Source organism: Camelus dromedarius, chromosome 21 (assembly GCF_036321535.1).
Source record: "Camelus dromedarius isolate mCamDro1 chromosome 21, mCamDro1.pat, whole genome shotgun sequence".
Classification (NCBI taxonomy): domain Eukaryota; kingdom Metazoa; phylum Chordata; class Mammalia; order Artiodactyla; family Camelidae; genus Camelus; species Camelus dromedarius.
In genome coordinates this window covers 17,521,213-17,538,571 of record NC_087456.1, presented here as the reverse complement: position 1 = coordinate 17,538,571, position 17,359 = coordinate 17,521,213, and the positions used below count along the sequence as shown (strand labels likewise).

At 34.0% G+C, this 17,359-nt stretch overlaps 1 protein-coding gene across 11 annotated transcripts in view; it reads left to right on the top strand.

Moving 5' to 3' along the window:
• The window catches only part of CEP170 (centrosomal protein 170), a 100,734-nt gene that overhangs the window by 51,736 nt on the left and 31,639 nt on the right, over positions 1 to 17,359 (top strand). For 8 of the 11 annotated variants that reach the window (XM_064477216.1, XM_064477219.1, XM_064477218.1 and 5 more), the window contains 4 exons: positions 1,055 to 1,218; positions 1,411 to 1,704; positions 11,933 to 12,076; positions 15,017 to 15,143. In XM_064477216.1, the coding sequence (XP_064333286.1) occupies positions 1,055 to 1,218; positions 1,411 to 1,704; positions 11,933 to 12,076; positions 15,017 to 15,143 (729 nt within the window). The remainder of the gene's footprint in view (positions 1 to 1,054; positions 1,219 to 1,410; positions 1,705 to 11,932; positions 12,077 to 15,016; positions 15,144 to 17,359) is intronic. The other 3 variants (XM_064477224.1, XM_064477223.1, XM_064477221.1) reach the window with 1 other exon arrangement.

Sequence of the window (17,359 nt, the reverse complement as noted above, 5' to 3'; positions counted from 1 at the left end):
CTCATTTGTGATTCAGTCTAAAAACATACATAGAGTAACTCTTGGCTTTCCATTAAATTCATGCTATAATAATATAATAATTGTCATTTGCTTGTTTTTTCTAATGTTCTTATTATTTAGGTAATGAAAATTCTAAATCAGTGAAAAATCAAGTAATTTTTATAAAGTTTCACATTTAATCCCTGACAAAGCTATGAAGGTAACAAAAACCTCTTTTGGGAGCTGTACAAATTCAAGTACAGTATTCTAACTTAACTTTATATGCTTGATGGAGAAGACACATTTTATCTCGTTAAATTTAGCACCATGCCATTTGTCCAGGTTGATTAATGTAGGATTTCGTAACTACACTTTTCCATGCTAGGCCTCTTAGCATGCTTTATTTAACTCTTCAAAGCCACCAGTTAAATGAGCACACATGCAAAATTTCAAAAATTATCAGAGCTAGAAAAACGCTTATAAAGAATTTTGTATTAATTGGTGGAAACTACAAGTATGCATCTTTTTATTAAAAAGGGAATGTATGCTATACTTTTGGAAGTATTGAACAATCACTGAAAGTTAAGATTCATCACCTTTTTAGTGGCATTTCTATTCCCTTTTCCTATGTAACGATAAGTATTTCAGTGGGAATCACACTTTTTTTCTGTCTGTCTCTCTAGTAAGAAAGACAAAATTTTGATTGCTTAAAATTTTGATTTTGTATGAGGTTTGAAGGCAGGATTAATGGTCAGTGTTGTAAATACAGACTATCACAGATGATATAGCATTGCTTACCTGTTAAGGCATTGATGAATCATTATAAAGTTAAAATTTGCAGAAAGAAAAGTAATCCTATTCAGTTGTTTATAAAGGAGTCATTGTTGGTTGATAAAATTTGAATGTAAGCACTGCAGTTGAGGGAAGTTTGCAGAGCCTGTTACTGAAAAGAACATATGACTTTGGATTGAAAAGGGGGAGGGGAACAAAACAAATGGCACTTTTGTATACGCTTCTAATTTTCTACATGGGATTTTTTTCCTTTTCTATTATGCGGTTTCTTTTTTGTGTCCAGGAAATAAACATGATGATGGTACACAAAGCGACTCAGAAAACGCAGGGGCTCACAGGCGCTGTAGCAAACGTGCAACTCTTGAGGAACACTTAAGGCGCCACCATTCAGAACAGAAAAAGCTACAGAAGGCCCAGGCTCCTGAAAAGCATCAAGACCAAGCTGTTGTAAGTCAAACTGCTTTTATGATTGCATTCTTTGATGAAGACAATCCCAGAAAAAGAAGGTCATATTCTTTTACTCAGAGTACGGGCATCTTGTGTCAGGAAACTACTTATTCAGCATCACATACAAAACTTGAAAAAACAAAGACAAAATCTCCAACAGCAGATGCCAAAGTGGTTTCTTTGTCTTTACAGACTAGCTCTGCGCACCACAGAGGGGGGCATGGTGTTCCACATGGGAAGTTGTTAAAACAGAAATCAGAGGAGCCATCGGTGTCAATCCCCTTCCTACAAACTGCATTATTAAGAAGTTCAGGGAGTCTTGGGCACAGACCAAGCCAGGAGATGGATAAAATGTTAAAAAATCAAGCTACTTCTGCTGCTTCTGAAAAGGATAATGATGATGACCAAAGTGACAAGGGTACTTATACCATTGAGTTAGAGAATCCCAACAGTGAGGAAGTGGAAGCAAGAAAAATGATTGACAAGGTAAATAATTGAAATTTGGGTATGATACTAGTTTTCTCGTGGTGTATTTGACTGTTGGAAATTATTGGAGAGAGACAAAGTTTTCTCATGTAGTCAGTGGTATTGAAACTTCAGGATTTTGCTAGGGAACTGCAAGACTAACAATAAGATCAAAATGCAATCTGATTTTATTCTGCATATATTCTGAATATACCTGAGTTCATAGCATAAAGTCCTGTACATATAAGCTATTTGGACCTTATAAAGTTGTATAATTTTAGGATAGACTTTTAAAATGTTATACTTTGGCCATTTTCACTTTGCATTTATTTAAAACTAAAAATCAAACAAACCCAGATTGCTATGACTCTGTCAATATAAACATAAACGTTAGCTGATAATAGTTAAACAAAGGTTCCTGCCTACTAATTTCATTTTGGAAGCACATGAAAATACGTATGTTTTACTCAATTTTGTTCTTTGTCCTTATTTTCTTCTCTTAATTTTTATTCACCGCTGTCTGTGGTGACAGAAAAGAAGTATATGAAAACAAACTCAGCGTGTTTATGATACTCTTGAGTTTAGCCAAGTGTATACCTAGTCATGATGATTATTTACATTTCAGATTTGTTCTTTGATGTTATTGGTTAATGTATATGATGATTGTTGTATGGTATAAAAAGTAGTTTTTCTCAATCTGGCTCCCAGTAATAGAAAGTAGACTTTCGAATTGGCTGTATGTTTTATCCCCTGGGAAACAGCAACATAAATTTTGCTAAACATTAATCTCTTGTTTAGTTCTTGTTATTTAGCATGTGAACTTGTTAGAAATATAGAATCTCAGGCCCATCTTAAACATTCAGAACCAGAATCTGCTTTAAAAGCAAAATGCGTGTGCCCGGTAACATTTGAGATGCACTGGTTCAGATAATGAGTTCACAGTGTGGTCTTTCAGGGTCTTTCAAGGAGTAAAATTATTAGGATTTATATTTACTTTTGATTTCATGGTTTTCATTTCCATTTAGGAGTGTGTTCTGTAGTGTATGCAGTCTGTTGCTTGGTATATGTATATAATTTCTAAACATACATTTACTGAGGAGCATATGCTCAAAATTTTTTACTGTTGGGGTGTACAACTCCAAACTTTTCAAGACCCATTAGTTTAGGAAATAGATGTTATGTGAGCAATGTTATAATAATTGTTAGAGAAATAAAGCAATTAAGAAACAGATAAAGTGATTTTTCTGATTATATTAAAGGAAATTTAAAGACACAGTGTTAGCAATAGAAAATGACTCTCGGTGATTTAGAATTATTTTCATCATTGGGAATCAATAATGACATTTCTTTCAGATTACTTTAAAGTTTATAATTTTTCCTCTGGTTATTGAGAACAAGTATACTGCTATTTAAAATACTGTCAAATAGAAAATAGAAGGATAGGTTTTGAAAAAAAGAATGCTAAGAAGTTTTAAAATTCAGATTAATATGCATTTTATCCTATTATACCTTTGACTTATGTATATTTCATTCATAGTTTTTGATGTTTTCTCTATTAAAAGACTATCTTACAGTGAGGGATTATGTTACAGTATTTAAGAACATCAACACAGGCAGGAAGATAGGTCTGAGGTTAAGTACAAACTTTGCATGTATTAGATCTATGCCCTTGAGTAAACTAACCTCTTTAAGCCTGTGTTTATTTTTTCAATAAAATGGAGGAAATTTCACTAGGTTATGAACAGAATTAAATAAAATATTAACACAAAAGGTTTATTACAATGCCTGTCTTATAATGAAAGGTCCATAAATGTTAGTTAGCTATGTTATTACCCTTATTAGGAGTTTCCACAGATGGATCTTTACGCTAGGTATTGATAAATGCTGGCAAGTTCCTCAGTATTGAAATGGGCAGATCTGAGCTCAGGTGGAAGTTAGAGTGCAGGGGCCAGAACTGCGGAAAGCCGGGAAAGGAGTCTTTATTGCAGGTGAGCCTCGTCAGTAAACTGCGGGACAGAGAGGAGCACCACAAAGCCTGGTGTGTACTTGCTGTCTGTAATCATCGTAAACATCTTTTTTTCATTTTCAAAAAGAGTCCCAGTTTCAATGACAGATTATATGGTCACATTATGATAGGGAAGACCAGGATTTTAAAGCAAGATTCATTTAAAGGAGTAATATCAGAATGTGACTGAGTGGATAATTCATTTTTAGTTTGTATAAGCCAGAAAACAAAGCTAAGGCCTTAAGTCTAGGCAAAAACAAGAGTCACACAAATATCACCATTTGATAGTTTCCTTTTTATTTATTTGCCTCCCCTCTCCCCCATAACACACACACACACACAAGAATATAAACTCTATGACTGCAGGAACCTAGTGCCCAGCATATAAAATATCCTCAATAAACACTGAATTTAATTGCTAACTGAGCTCATTTTGAAATGTGGAATTAATCTCATAACAGGCATGGTCAAGTAGGGTTTTCTGAAAATATGGACCAACCTGTTTAAAAGCACAGGAAGTGAAAGTCTTGTTCAGACGACCACAGTCACTTTTAGAGAGATGAGATGGAACTAGATGTTGCAGGCCCCTCGTAACGTACTAAGGACTTTAGATTTTTTAATGCTGAAACGTTTAAGTATAGCAGAGAGGATCAAATAACTCTCATAAATGTGAAGAATGGATTGAAAATTGGAAAGGCTGGAAGCAGAGAAGGCAGTTAAAAAGCTGCTGACATGTCCAGTAGTCAGTTGGATATAAATGTCTGGATCTTAGATAAGAGATCTGGGCTGGAATACAGATTTTGGAATTAAGAGAGTAGCTGAATGCAAGATAATAGACGAGATCACCTGGAAAGAATGTATAGCATGAGAGGAGACAAAGTATGAAATTCTTAGCAACACCAACATGGGTGGACAAAGGAATAAGAATGAACAGAAGAGGATCAAACAGAGGAGTAAGAAAAGCCAAAAGAAAATAGCGTCTTGGAAACAAAAACAGAGTCAAAAAGGAGTAAGCAGCATTATCACATGATGCACTGATGTTAGGTGTGTTAAGCCCTAGAATGCCTTTTCAGTTTTTTCCAAAAATACATTGTCTTCCTGGGTCTAGAGGAGATAGGCAGAACATATATTTGCATCTTAACTCAGGAGAAGTTGCACCCTGTTTAAACAGGATCTCTAAAAAGATGACTATATTAAAACGCCATTATCTTTTTCTGTGCTGGTTACAGTTAAAACGTACTGAGATATCCCCTCCCCTAAACCCTAAATTATGGGATTACAGCATTTTGGTTTGTATTTTTGTGCTGTGTGTTTGTCAGTAGATAAACTTATTTTATGCTTTGTCCCAGAATTTCCCTTTTATAGCATTAACACAAATGTCTGTTATTTATAAAGACCTCTTAAGTTTTACATCTAAGCTTACATGGAGATGCGCTATAATAAGAAAGTGCTGTTAACTACCTGGATTAAAGGTAATTATCTCCCATAGCAATGCTAATTTCCCCTAGACTTCCTTCCTTAGACTTCCCTGTGACACCTAGAGAACCCATCATAGCACCGGTTTCTTTTCCCCACTCCTTCACCCAAGCACTGCTGAGGGAAGAGGAGGGTGTTGTCAGGGCTACTTCCTAGCCTTTCAAGCTAAGTGAGAAAGACTTGTAGTGAAAACAGAAAGCTAAATATTAAAACAAACAAAGAAAATGATCATTATAGAGGGCTTGAGGCTCTGTCTTTTGGGAAAAAAGTGTTTCTTCTCTCCATAAATTTCATATCATCATAGACCAGTTCTTCCAGATACTTCTGTCCTGAATTTTGATTCTCCAGATACCTCTTATTAGCATATTCTCTCCCTTCATGGGGCCTTGTGTCTATCAGTGCTGATTTTGTGGGAATGAAGCGCGGAATGAGGAGCATCTCGAGCAGTCAGTCAGCCCAAAGCGAGTCAGTGCTGAGGCCTTGGATCAAGGTGTAAGCAGTTTGGAATAGAGATATTCCAAACTGTGCTGTTCACAGCCAGATTTTAGATTAGGTCCAAGTCAGAGCCAGGGAACTATGATAAACCAGAGTCAAAATATAAATAGACAGTGCCAGATAGAACACAGAGGAAGGCAGCATGTTCAAAGTCCACTGGAACATCAAATCAGATGTATGGGAACTAAAACATAAAAGATCAAATAAGAGCCTTGAGTGGTGAGAGAAGACCTTGATAACAGAGATTGCATTTGGATTTTGGCTTAAAATTTTTCAACTTTCTGTCAATCCAGAAATAATCTGAGTTAATGGGCTAAAGCAAATAGTGGTTCTTAACGGTAAATTCTGACAGCTTGATTTTTCTTCCTCTTATACTGATCTTTTTTTGCCATCTCTTCACTGAGCAATTTTTTAAAAAAATTTTCTATCAGGAGGATTCACTTTTGGTCACTCCGATGGATGCTCCTCTCCCCTTCTTAGCACCCCCACGTCCTTCATAGGTATAGGAAACCCTATCCTGCTGTGTTCATTTCCAGAGCTTCCTAGGGTAACCCTCACCTTTTTTCAGTCAAGAGCTTAACATTTAATAGGTTTGCGCTGCCCCCTCTTTTCCTTTCTCTATTAGTGTATGAAATCTTTTTAATTTTTCTGCTCTTGAGGGGTTTTCCACTTACTGTGCCCTAGGCTAATGAGCTCTTCTTTGTGTGGTTTTTGGTTTTGTTTTGTTTTGTTTTTGCAGGCATACCTCCTTCTCATAATTCACTTTCAGAGACACTCTCTGAGCACCCTATCTAAAATACCTCGGCATTCCCCTCTTATTACCACATTTTATTTTCTTTATAGAACTTACCGCTAGCTAGTTTATTTTCTCTCTGTCCTTTCTAGAATGATCTTATTTATCTTGATCACTTCTGTATTTCTTGTGCCTAGAACAGTGCCTGGCATGTAGCAGCCACCCGATAAATATCTTTTGCATAAATGAATGAATGAGAAGGAAAATTTTGTGACATGCTTTTTCATTTTTATCAACATTTGTATGTAGTTACTTATAGATTAGTTAATTTATTTCAGTGAATTTATTATCAATTGTGTAAATCCAGCTAGTCCTCCACAGTTTTTCTATATTTTACATGCTGAAACTAGTTTATATTTTGATTCCAAAATAACTTGTTAAAATGTGTAGTTTAAAACCTTGTATGTTTTATAAGCTTATATTTGTAATAAGAAATATGAAAACTGCATGAGAATATAGGTTGTGTCAGAAGCAATGTATAAGTTATAGGGGAATTGCCTTGATTAATAGAAAACTAGAAGTATCTTTAGAGTTTCCAGCAGTACCCACCTAACTATTTAGTGCTTAAAAATCTCCTTGGCAAAGAAGGGGTTAAGATGGTCCTTGATGAGTGGCCAGATTTTAGGGATGAAAGAAAGGAATGCATGACAATGAAATAAGCCATAAAGAGGAGAGAGAGAAAGGGGACATTTTAACTATAGAAACATTAGGTTAGACCAGAGTGTAATTTGAATATACAAAAGGAGGAACTAATAGGAAAAGAATGCTAATCAGTGATGGAAGAGATTGTGACCATAAGACTCATAAGGAATGGGAGGGATCAAGGATATAGGACAGATCCTGGGAGGGGACAATGATTTGAGAGCATGTTTTACCCAGAAAATGTGAAAAGGAAGAAGCCAAGGCTGGAATGGTGACTTTTTTTAAAAAACTAAGGTAAAATTCATCTAACAGTCCCCATTTTAGCCATTTAAAGCATTGTGCGACCATCAGCACTGTCTAATTCCTGGACATTCACGGTGTTGTGCGATCATCAGCACAGTCTAATTCCTGGACATTTTCATCACCCTAACAAGAAGTCCCATACCTGTTAAGCAGTCACTTCTGATTCTCCCCCTCCCACAGCTCCCTGGCAACCAACCGCTAATCCACTTTCTGCATCTATAGGTTTGCTTATTCTGGTCATTTCATATAAATGAAATCATAATATGTGGCCTTTTGTGACTGGCTGCTTCACTTAGGATAATCTTTTAAAGGTTCATCTATGCTGTTGCATGCATCAGTACGTCATTCCTTTTTATGACTGAATAATATACCCTTATGTGGATATGCAGCATTTTATTTATCCATTCATCCATTGATGGACATTTGAGTTGTTTCTACCTTTTGGTGATTGCAAATTATGTTCTATGAACATGCCTGTACATGTGTTTAATGTATACCATGATGAAATATAAAATGTCTATCCCATCCCCATTCTGAACTCTTTTTTCTAGCAGTTTGGTCCAAATTTTAAATCTGAAAGTTGATTACAAATACGTTATATTGGATATGGGTGGAATCACCTCAGGACAAAGTCTAGAAAGAAAAGATGAGAAAATCTAGCAAACTTGGTCTCTGCGTTGAGGAGCACTCACGTTCTGTTTAAGTATTGTATGTCAAGTTATATGTACTTCACAACATTTTTATTGAAGTATAGTCGATTTATAATGTGCTAATTTCTGGTGTACAGCATAGTGATTCATTTATACATACATATATTTCTTTTCATATTCTTTTTCATTGTAGGCCATTACAAGGTATTGAATATAGTTCCCTGTGCTATATAGTAGGACCTCATTGTTTATTTTATATAGTAGCTAGTATCTATAAATATGTACTTTTTTAGATGTGAAAATTATTGTAGCTTTAAAGTACACAGATAGCCTGGCTGTCTCTGTCTTCTTTGTTATTACCGGAAAGTTGTGGATTTTTTGTACCTAGACATGAAAGTGACAGTTTGGATTTCAGGCTGAGCTAGTCATTACTGCCATTAAGATTTCAAAACACGATCAAAAATACAGGCATGGACTTTGAAGGCTCCTTTACCCATACAGCAGTACTTCAGGCCCTATCACTTGTTTGGAAAATAGTTACTTCTCTGACAGATACATGGATAGCTATCTCTAAAGCTGTAAAAGGAATCCGTAGAAAGTCATCTGAGTACTCAGTAGTTCTGTACAACTCCAGTCCCCTTCCCTAAAAACATCAGTTCTCTGAGTGTGTGTCTTTTGTTATCATTTCAAAATAGCATCAGAAGTGATTTGGAGAGATTTAATGTATCTTATTTGAAACCACTCGTGCTTAGATGTTTGAGGGAATCAAGTTCTGGCAGTCCATTTTGAGTATGGATTAGAATTAAATATCATCAAATCAGAAATTAACCGAAGGTTAAATTAACATGCCAGAGAGAAACAACATGCAAGTAATCACATACGCTTTTTTTTTAATCTTTTACTACCAAACTTGAGTTAGAATTTTTTCCTAATAATTATACAAAGAAGGAAATAAACTTCAATAAACCTGGAGTTCAGTGACTTGAGTTAGATATAATTTTAAAATTTTACTTTAAGATAGTCTCAAATAACTTAGGTCTAATTTCTTTCTTTACAAGTGGGATTGAAGGCAAGGCACACAGAAAAGTATACTTAGTATGTTTTAGTGCTCTTCTTGTTTAACTAATTCTAATGCTTAGCAAAATGAAGCAGGTTTATTTTTTCCCTTGAATACACTGTGCTTCCTTGTATTATTAAAATTCATATTTGAGGGAGGAGAGTATAGCTCAGTGGTAGAGCGCATACTTCGCTTGCTCAAGGTCCTGGGTTCAGTCCTCACTACCTGCATTAAAATAAATAAATAAATAAAGACCTGATCATCACCCCCCCCAAACAACCCCCAAAATTCATATTTAATTTAAAGTTAATAATATGCAGTTTGCTCTTAAAACAAAGATAATGTGGTGGCTCAACTGAGTATTATAATTCTTACAAACTATACAGTTATATTTGAATTAAATGTTAACTAATGCCATCTAGTGGTAACATTTCCAAGTTTAGTGAATTTGAAAATCTGGTATCTACTTTACTAAATGTGGACTTCAGGATTTATCAGATAAGTGTACTGTATTATTAAAAAGTTTTCTGGAAAATAGTTTAACCTAAGGGTTTTTTTCTTTTTTTTAGAAAATGAAGGCTCTTTGGTTATGTTCTAAATTAGTGCTAATTCAAAGTCACATGATTATTCTTCATTGTAATAATTAGAGCCACAACTAATACCTACAAATAATAAGCATTAGGAACATAGTAGGCTTAAGAGTAAAACAGTAAAGTTTATTTAGTTATATCCTTTTTCCAGTCTGTTTAACAATATCAGGGCCTATTATGTGCCAATAAATGAAAAAGACTCAAGTCCTGGTCTTAAAGGCATATGATTGATTGATGATCTCTGTGTTTAGAATATTTCAGAAGTGTTAACCGTAGACATCCTCCTTACTGAAAATGCTGATCTGTGTGCGTAGACCCAGGAATCAGCAATTCAGAGGCCTTGAAGTGATTTTTAGGAAAATAAAGTGTGAGAGTTATGTTATATTCTATTCAAAGATCATACAATAAAATCTGTTATTTGGTACCTTAGAAAATTTTATAAATGTAACTCATATGTAAATGTAAAATGTTTGTTAGGGAAGGAAAAACATAAAACAAGTTATACCCTTAAGCTTCCAACATGCTTCTCAAAAATAACAGAGCAAAGAGACAAGCTGAAAACAAGCTGAAGTGGTTTGGTACTCTTTCCCAAGTATTGGCATTATTATAATGTTTAACATTATTAACATCTTTTTTGTTGAAGTATAGTTGATTTACAATGTTGTGTTAGTTTCTGGTGTAGAGCACAGTGATTTAGTTATACATATATATATTCTTTTTCACTATAGGTTATTGCAAGCTATTGAATATAGTTCCCTGTGTTATATAGTAGGACCTTGTTGTTTATCTATTTTGTATATGGTAGTTGGTATCTGCTAATCCCCAAATCTTAATTACCCCCTCCACACTCCCCTTTCCCCTTTGGTAACCATGTTTGTTTTCTATGTCTGTGAGTCTGTTTCTGTTTTGTAAAAAAGTTCATTTGTGTCACTTTTTTAGATGCTACATATAAGTAACATCATATGATATTTTTCTTATTCTGACTTACTTCACTTAGTATGATAATCTCTAGGTCCATCCATGTTGCTGCAAATGGCATGATTTCATTCTTTTTTATGGCTGAGTAGTATTCCATTGTAGATATATACACCGCATCTTCTTTTTCCAGTCATCTGTCAGTGGACATTTAGGTTGCTTCCACGTCTTGGCTATTGTAAATAGTGCTGCTATGAACATTGGGATGCATGTATCTTTTCAAATTATAGTTTTCTTCAGATATATGCCCAGGAGTAGGATTGCTGGATCACATAGTAACTTTATTTTTAGTTTTTTAAGGAATCTCCATACTGTTCTCCATAATGGCTGCACCAAATTACATTCTTACCCACAGCATACGAGGGTTCCCTTTTCTCCACACCCTCTCCTGCATTTATCATTTGTAGTCTTTTTTATGATAGCCATTCTGACCAGTGTGAGGTGATACCTAATTGTAGTTCTGGTTTGCATTTCTTTAATAATGATATTGAGCATCTTTTCATGTGCCTGTTGGCCATCTGTGTGTCTTCATTGGAGAAATGTCTGTCTGAGTCTTCTGCCCATTTTTGAATTGGGCTGTTTTTTGTTATTGAGTTGTGTGAGCAGTTTGTATATTCTGGAAGTTAAGTCCTTGTCAGTCACATCATTTGCAAATATTTTCTCCCAGTTTGTAGACTGTCATTTCATTTTGTTTATGTATGGGTTCCTTTACTGTGCAAAAGCTTCTAAGTATAATTAGGTCCCATTTGTTTATTTTTGCTTTTATTCCTATTGCCTTGGTAGGCTGACCTAGGAAAAAATTGCTACAATTTATGTCAGAGAAGCTTTTGCCTATTTACTCTTCTGGGAGATTTATGGTGTCCTGTGTCATGTTTTAGTCTTTAAGCCATTTTGAGTTTGTTTTTGTTCATGTGTCTGAGGGAGTATTCTAACCTCACTGATTTACCATGCGACTGCCCCGCTTTCCCAACACCACTTGCCTAAGAGACGTAAATCCTGAATATCTCTTATTTATTATCAAATAGTGCATTTGCTAAATAACAAAAAAGGATAGTTGCATTTACATAAGCTGTCACTGCCCTGTTTTCTTCTTTAGCTGTTAGTCCTATTGGATATTACCCTGTCATTAAACAAGTTTCCCTCATTTTTGAAAATAGCTATTGGAATTAATTTAAAATATTGTTATTTACCTCTGAAGTTACTAATAAGAGTCACATTAATCTGGTGCTCAGACTTTTCATTTATAAAATAATTTTCTCTTAGGTATTTGGAGTAGATGACAATCAGGATTATAACAGGCCTATTATCAATGAAAAAGACCTGGTGAAAGACTGGGCTCTCAGTTCTGCTGCAGTCGTCATGGAAGGAAGAAAACCACTGAGTACGTCTGGATTTCACAGCTCAGAGGTATATATCTCTTCCTCATATTTTTTTTACATGCACAAAATGATTAATTTTTATCATTTGTAATTACAACCGACCCTTGAACAACACAGGTTTGAACTGCGCAACTCCATTTCACACACAGATTTCTTTCACCAGATAACATGCTACAGGAGTACACAATCCAAGGTTCGTTGACTCCAAGGATGAGGAACCATGGGTACAGAGGGCCGACTGTAAAGTTATACATGGATTTTTTGCCTGCACAGTGGGTTGGCACCTCCATTCCCCCCACCTCCCACCTTTGTTCAAGGGTCAACTGTATATTACCTTAAGTAACTGATATGTCCTCTTATAAAATACTTTTGAATTAATATTCTTTTGTCAGTGAGGGAAAATGTTAAATTTCAGTAAGCAGTTAATGAGCTGTATGCTCACTGCTCTAATTGGCATTATGAGATAAAATAGGAAAAATACACTGCTTCTGCTTTCCAGGAGGTCATGTATTTAGAACGGGAAGATCTATCATGCCAGGAAACATGTGCAAGGTTATACCTTATAGATACAACTTATAAACCCAAATAAGTGCCCTAATAGTACAGCCCAGGATGTAACTAGAAAAATGTGAAATTAATTAAAGGTGGCTTGTTTCCAATAGCCATGAAGTCAGCATGGTACAGTAGAGCTTCTAAGACCTGAGTGTAAATCCCAGAAATTCCATATCTAAGAGTGCCTTTGAGTCAGTCACTTCCTCTCTCATATCTTCAGTTTTCTCATCTGTAGAATGGTAATTTTGATAAAATCTATTTACAGGGAGTATATTGAAGCACACATAAAGCACCCAGCATAGTTACTGTCTGAGATTTATGCATTCAACAAATGTTTATTCCCTTATTGGAAATGATACTAGAATTTCATTTTATCATTCTACACTGATAAAATGTCAGAAGGAAATGTAAAAAATGTGTATAACTAAGAAGTATTTTTTTTGCTTGTAATTTTTTTAACATTTTTTATTGATTTATAATCATTTTACAATGTTGTGTCAAATTCCAGTGTTCAGCACAATTTTTCAGTCATACATGGACATATACACACTCATTGTCACATTTTTTTCTCTGTTAGTTACCAATAAGTATTAATTAATTATAATTTCTTCAACTAGTAAGAGCTAACATTCAGTGGAAGCTTTCAGTGTACCATTTTACAGATAATGAAACTGAAGTATGTAGAAATTAACTTGATCGAGGTCTTAAAACTAGTTTCTGTGGAGCCAGAATTTGAACCTTAAGGACCCTTGATTTCTTAACTCATTCTCTTACTTTTTATTCTATACTCTCACGAAAGATGTTAATTTAAATTATATAAATAGTAAATAGATATAAATATAAAAAATCTTAAGGTATAAATAAAACAACATAAGAAGTGTTATATTTGTGTGAAATGTAAGTAAAATATTTTTCCTGAACAAGTAAATACACTTGTAAATTTGCCCATTAATATTGATGTTGTCCCCTTATGGTCTGCTATTTCCTAAAACTGTCAGAACAAAACAAGTTGTATTTTAGAGTTCTTTTTCCCTCCTTGATCTTAGAGAATTTTTATTCTGATTTCTGTTTTACAAGATGCTTAATTTACTTACTGAAAAGCAAGTGATATTTATTTGAAGTAATGTTTTGGTATTCTGATACGTCTCCAAAGGGTGCAGGTGGCTGTGAACTTGTAAGACTGCCTGTTCTCTTCTCTGTCCCCTCGACCCCTGCCAAGTAAATTTCTGTGTAGCCCGAGTAGGTACCTGCCCTTGAAGGGGTCACCTTAACAAGCCATTAGAACAGTCTTCACCGAATGGTTCTACATTAATGTGTGTCACTGAAACACACCCTATTGTGAGTATTCTTAGCATGAAGTGAATGGCTCCGATACTTCCTTCAGTCTCAGGACTGTGGGCAGCTCCCAGAAATCTTTAAGGGAATTCAAGGATTCAGCAGGCTTCACTGTATGTATGTTACTATGTATACAACTTACTCTTTGAACCTATTATTCTTGAAATCATGTGGTATGTAGCCTGTATGAAATATTTATCAGTTTCTAGCCTGTCATTTTGATAAATTTTTTGAATAATTCAGAATGAAATTTCATCATAGCTTTCCATTCCTTTGTTGTCATTACAGGTTCAGTACTACTAAGCCTTGGCTTAGATTTTTAGTGAGGAAACATTTTTTTTATACTCTCTAGATCTTCTATATTAAATGCCTTATGGATCTGGTCTTAAGAATTACCAATATGCATCCATAAATCTGTGGAACCATATCATGAATTAAATTCTATTTCTCACTTGACTAAGCACTTGCCTTAAGGACAGATCTACACAGAGGCAGGTCTAGGTTCACTCTGGTTACACAGAAATTCTTAAAGTTTGAATGATTTCTAGCTTCTGGAAATATTAGTGTTGTAGAAAGAAGCATAAAGCTTTGGAGTTGGTTCTGAAATCCCTGAAGACATGACCTGGTAGATTTAATATTCCTTGAGAGTCTGGAACCAATCTGATTCATAGAAACATTTAGAGGGCTGGAAAACAACTTAGGAATAGGTCTTTAGATTCTGTTCTGTGAAATAGAGTAGAGCTAACTTTACTGTGGTAGCCACAAAGCTTTAATAGTACACCTGAGTTTATTTAGCAGCAATACATTTTAAGCTCTAAGAGTTTGTTTTAGTACCATTGTTAGTATTTAAGTAGAGAGAATTCTTCTACATTCACAGTAGCAATGTTGTAGTTAAAGGGGTACCTAGAAAATCTTCATATTATATATGAGGAAATTTAATAAATGGTAATATAGCAATGGGAGGTTTAAATGTTTTGTATAATGGATTAAATGTAATTTAATGATTAACGTGAATTCTCTGAACATGAGAATCAGACTTGACCAGACTATATCATTTCATTCCCTTATGTTTCTCCTTTAGGAGGGCACATCTTCATCTGGAAGCAAACGCTGGGTTTCACAATGGGCTAGTTTGGCTGCCAATCATACAAGGCATGATCAAGAAGAAAGGATAGTGGAGTTGTCTGTACCTGTTCCTTTAGAGAATGGTATTTTCTTTCCTTCTTTCTTTCTTTCTTTCTTTTTTTTTGTTGACTTGTCCATGAGTTTTTAAGATACTGTAAGTTAAATCTGTATAGTGAGAAGTAAATTAAACCTAAATAAATATACTCACATATTCTCAAGCTCATACTATATATATGATTTTATTTTCACTAATTATAACCTTAACTGAAGATATGAAACATATCACCCTAACTGAAGATGAAGAGATAATCTGTAGATGAAACATATAAATAGATACATACACACACAAATAGGCATATATCAATGAAAATGTAAAAAGACTAACAGTTCCAAACTATCCCATTTATGAATACAACAAATATTTAAATGCCACTTTCTGCTATACATTCAGTAAAAAAGAATTTACTTAATACCTATTTAATTTACTTAATATATCTTTTGTAAAACTATGTAATGTGATTTTTATTACCTTTTCATTATATTTCTGTGAACTAAAATGTAAAGTTTCCTTAAGAAAACACAAAATTATATGCCTTTTACGAATTTATTAGTAGATTCAGTTAATTACATTCTTAATTAAAAATAAAATCTCAAGGAGAATTTGTATGTAGCTTTTATCTGTATTCTTAATTGTTTTATCATTGGAAATGGAAATAGAAATTTACTTTGTCTTTGACTTGTGGCATCCCAGAAATTTGGTTTAGGAGTTTTGTAAACATTAGTCAGCAAGTATTTAAGCAAAGTACACAGCAGTGTACTAAAAAAGCTATATAATTTATCCTAAAAACTAGAAGTAGCTTTTAGTATTACCAAAAATCTTTGAAAAGAGAGTAATTTGCTGATTGGTTCACATAAACTGATTACTGTTTGGGAAACAAAGAAATCAGAGAGGATGGGTAAATTTACAAAAGAATCTGTTATAAAATTATTATTAACTGTGGAAAGGAAAATTCTACCCTTGTTATAAAAATTAATAGACCACTTGGCCTTCATTGTCCCATTCCTGTTTCACCATGTTCTAAGTGAACTTACTTAGATAAGCTGATAAACCTACTTATATCCTAAAATGTTCTTGTTAAATATTCATTGGATATGTGTTAGGAGCCAGCACAGTATGAGAAATGCTAGAAAAATACAAAAAAATAAAATAGCTACTATGGTTTAGTGTTTCAAATAGCACTAAGTAGATAAGACATAACAAAAATAATATAATTAATTGTGAAATTCAAGTAATATCAGTAACTTACGAGGTTTTTGCCTACATTATAACCATAGTATTGCTATGAAATTTAAATGCTAAAATTTTAGAATTAAAAAGGGAAGAAAAGACCCACAGAAGCTATATCTAGTATTTTTTCCAACTTATCCCCAAAAGATTAAAATGCTTTGTACATTAATTTATATTTTTTCCTAAAAAATATCCCTTTTCTCAAAAATGCATTGTATTTATAGGTGTCAGGAAAATCCTCCTTAAGGATTTTGCTTTCTCTCACATGGAAATATCAAAGTTATATATTTTCTCATTGGCTTCTCAGTTTGAAAAAGAGAAAGTGATTGTGTATTTCTATATGAGGCCTTAATATACCAGAAGGTCATAATTTAAAAATCTCTCAGTTTGTAGAATTATGACAAGTCCTGTCACCTTTTTCTAGACTTACAATTGTAAAAAATCTTTTAAGTAGTTTTGTTTTTTTTTTGTTTTTTAAGAAAAACTGCTTAAGGTTCTGCATTTTCCTTTTTACTTAGGAAATCCAAACTTGTCATTCTTTGAGTAGGTAATAATGCTTTTATTAAAAACTAGGTATATTATTATTCTTTACTGTGTATTTTAAAGTCTAGCAAATCAATTTATTTATTAGGCATTATTTGTGCAATTCTATATACACTAGGTAGAGTCCATTTCTTTTTGAGCAAAACTTCACAGATGGGATAAGTCACAAAAGCAAGAATGAACACTGAACTTCTCTACCATAAAATACATTAAAAGAAAAATAGAGCAACTGATGTAGCTTTAAGATCAGATGACCCTAACCTTCATCTCATACAGTCTGCTTTCTTGACTCTCCTATTAATAACCTACCTATATGTGCATTTTGGCATTGTTATTTTCTTTTTAAACTACTCTGCCACAGTGTTGGCTTATTTATTCCAAGTTTTACTTTATACTTAAGCCATTTCTTAACTTATACTTCCAAATCTAAGGAAATATGATATTCTTTTTATTTTTACTTTTTGTCCC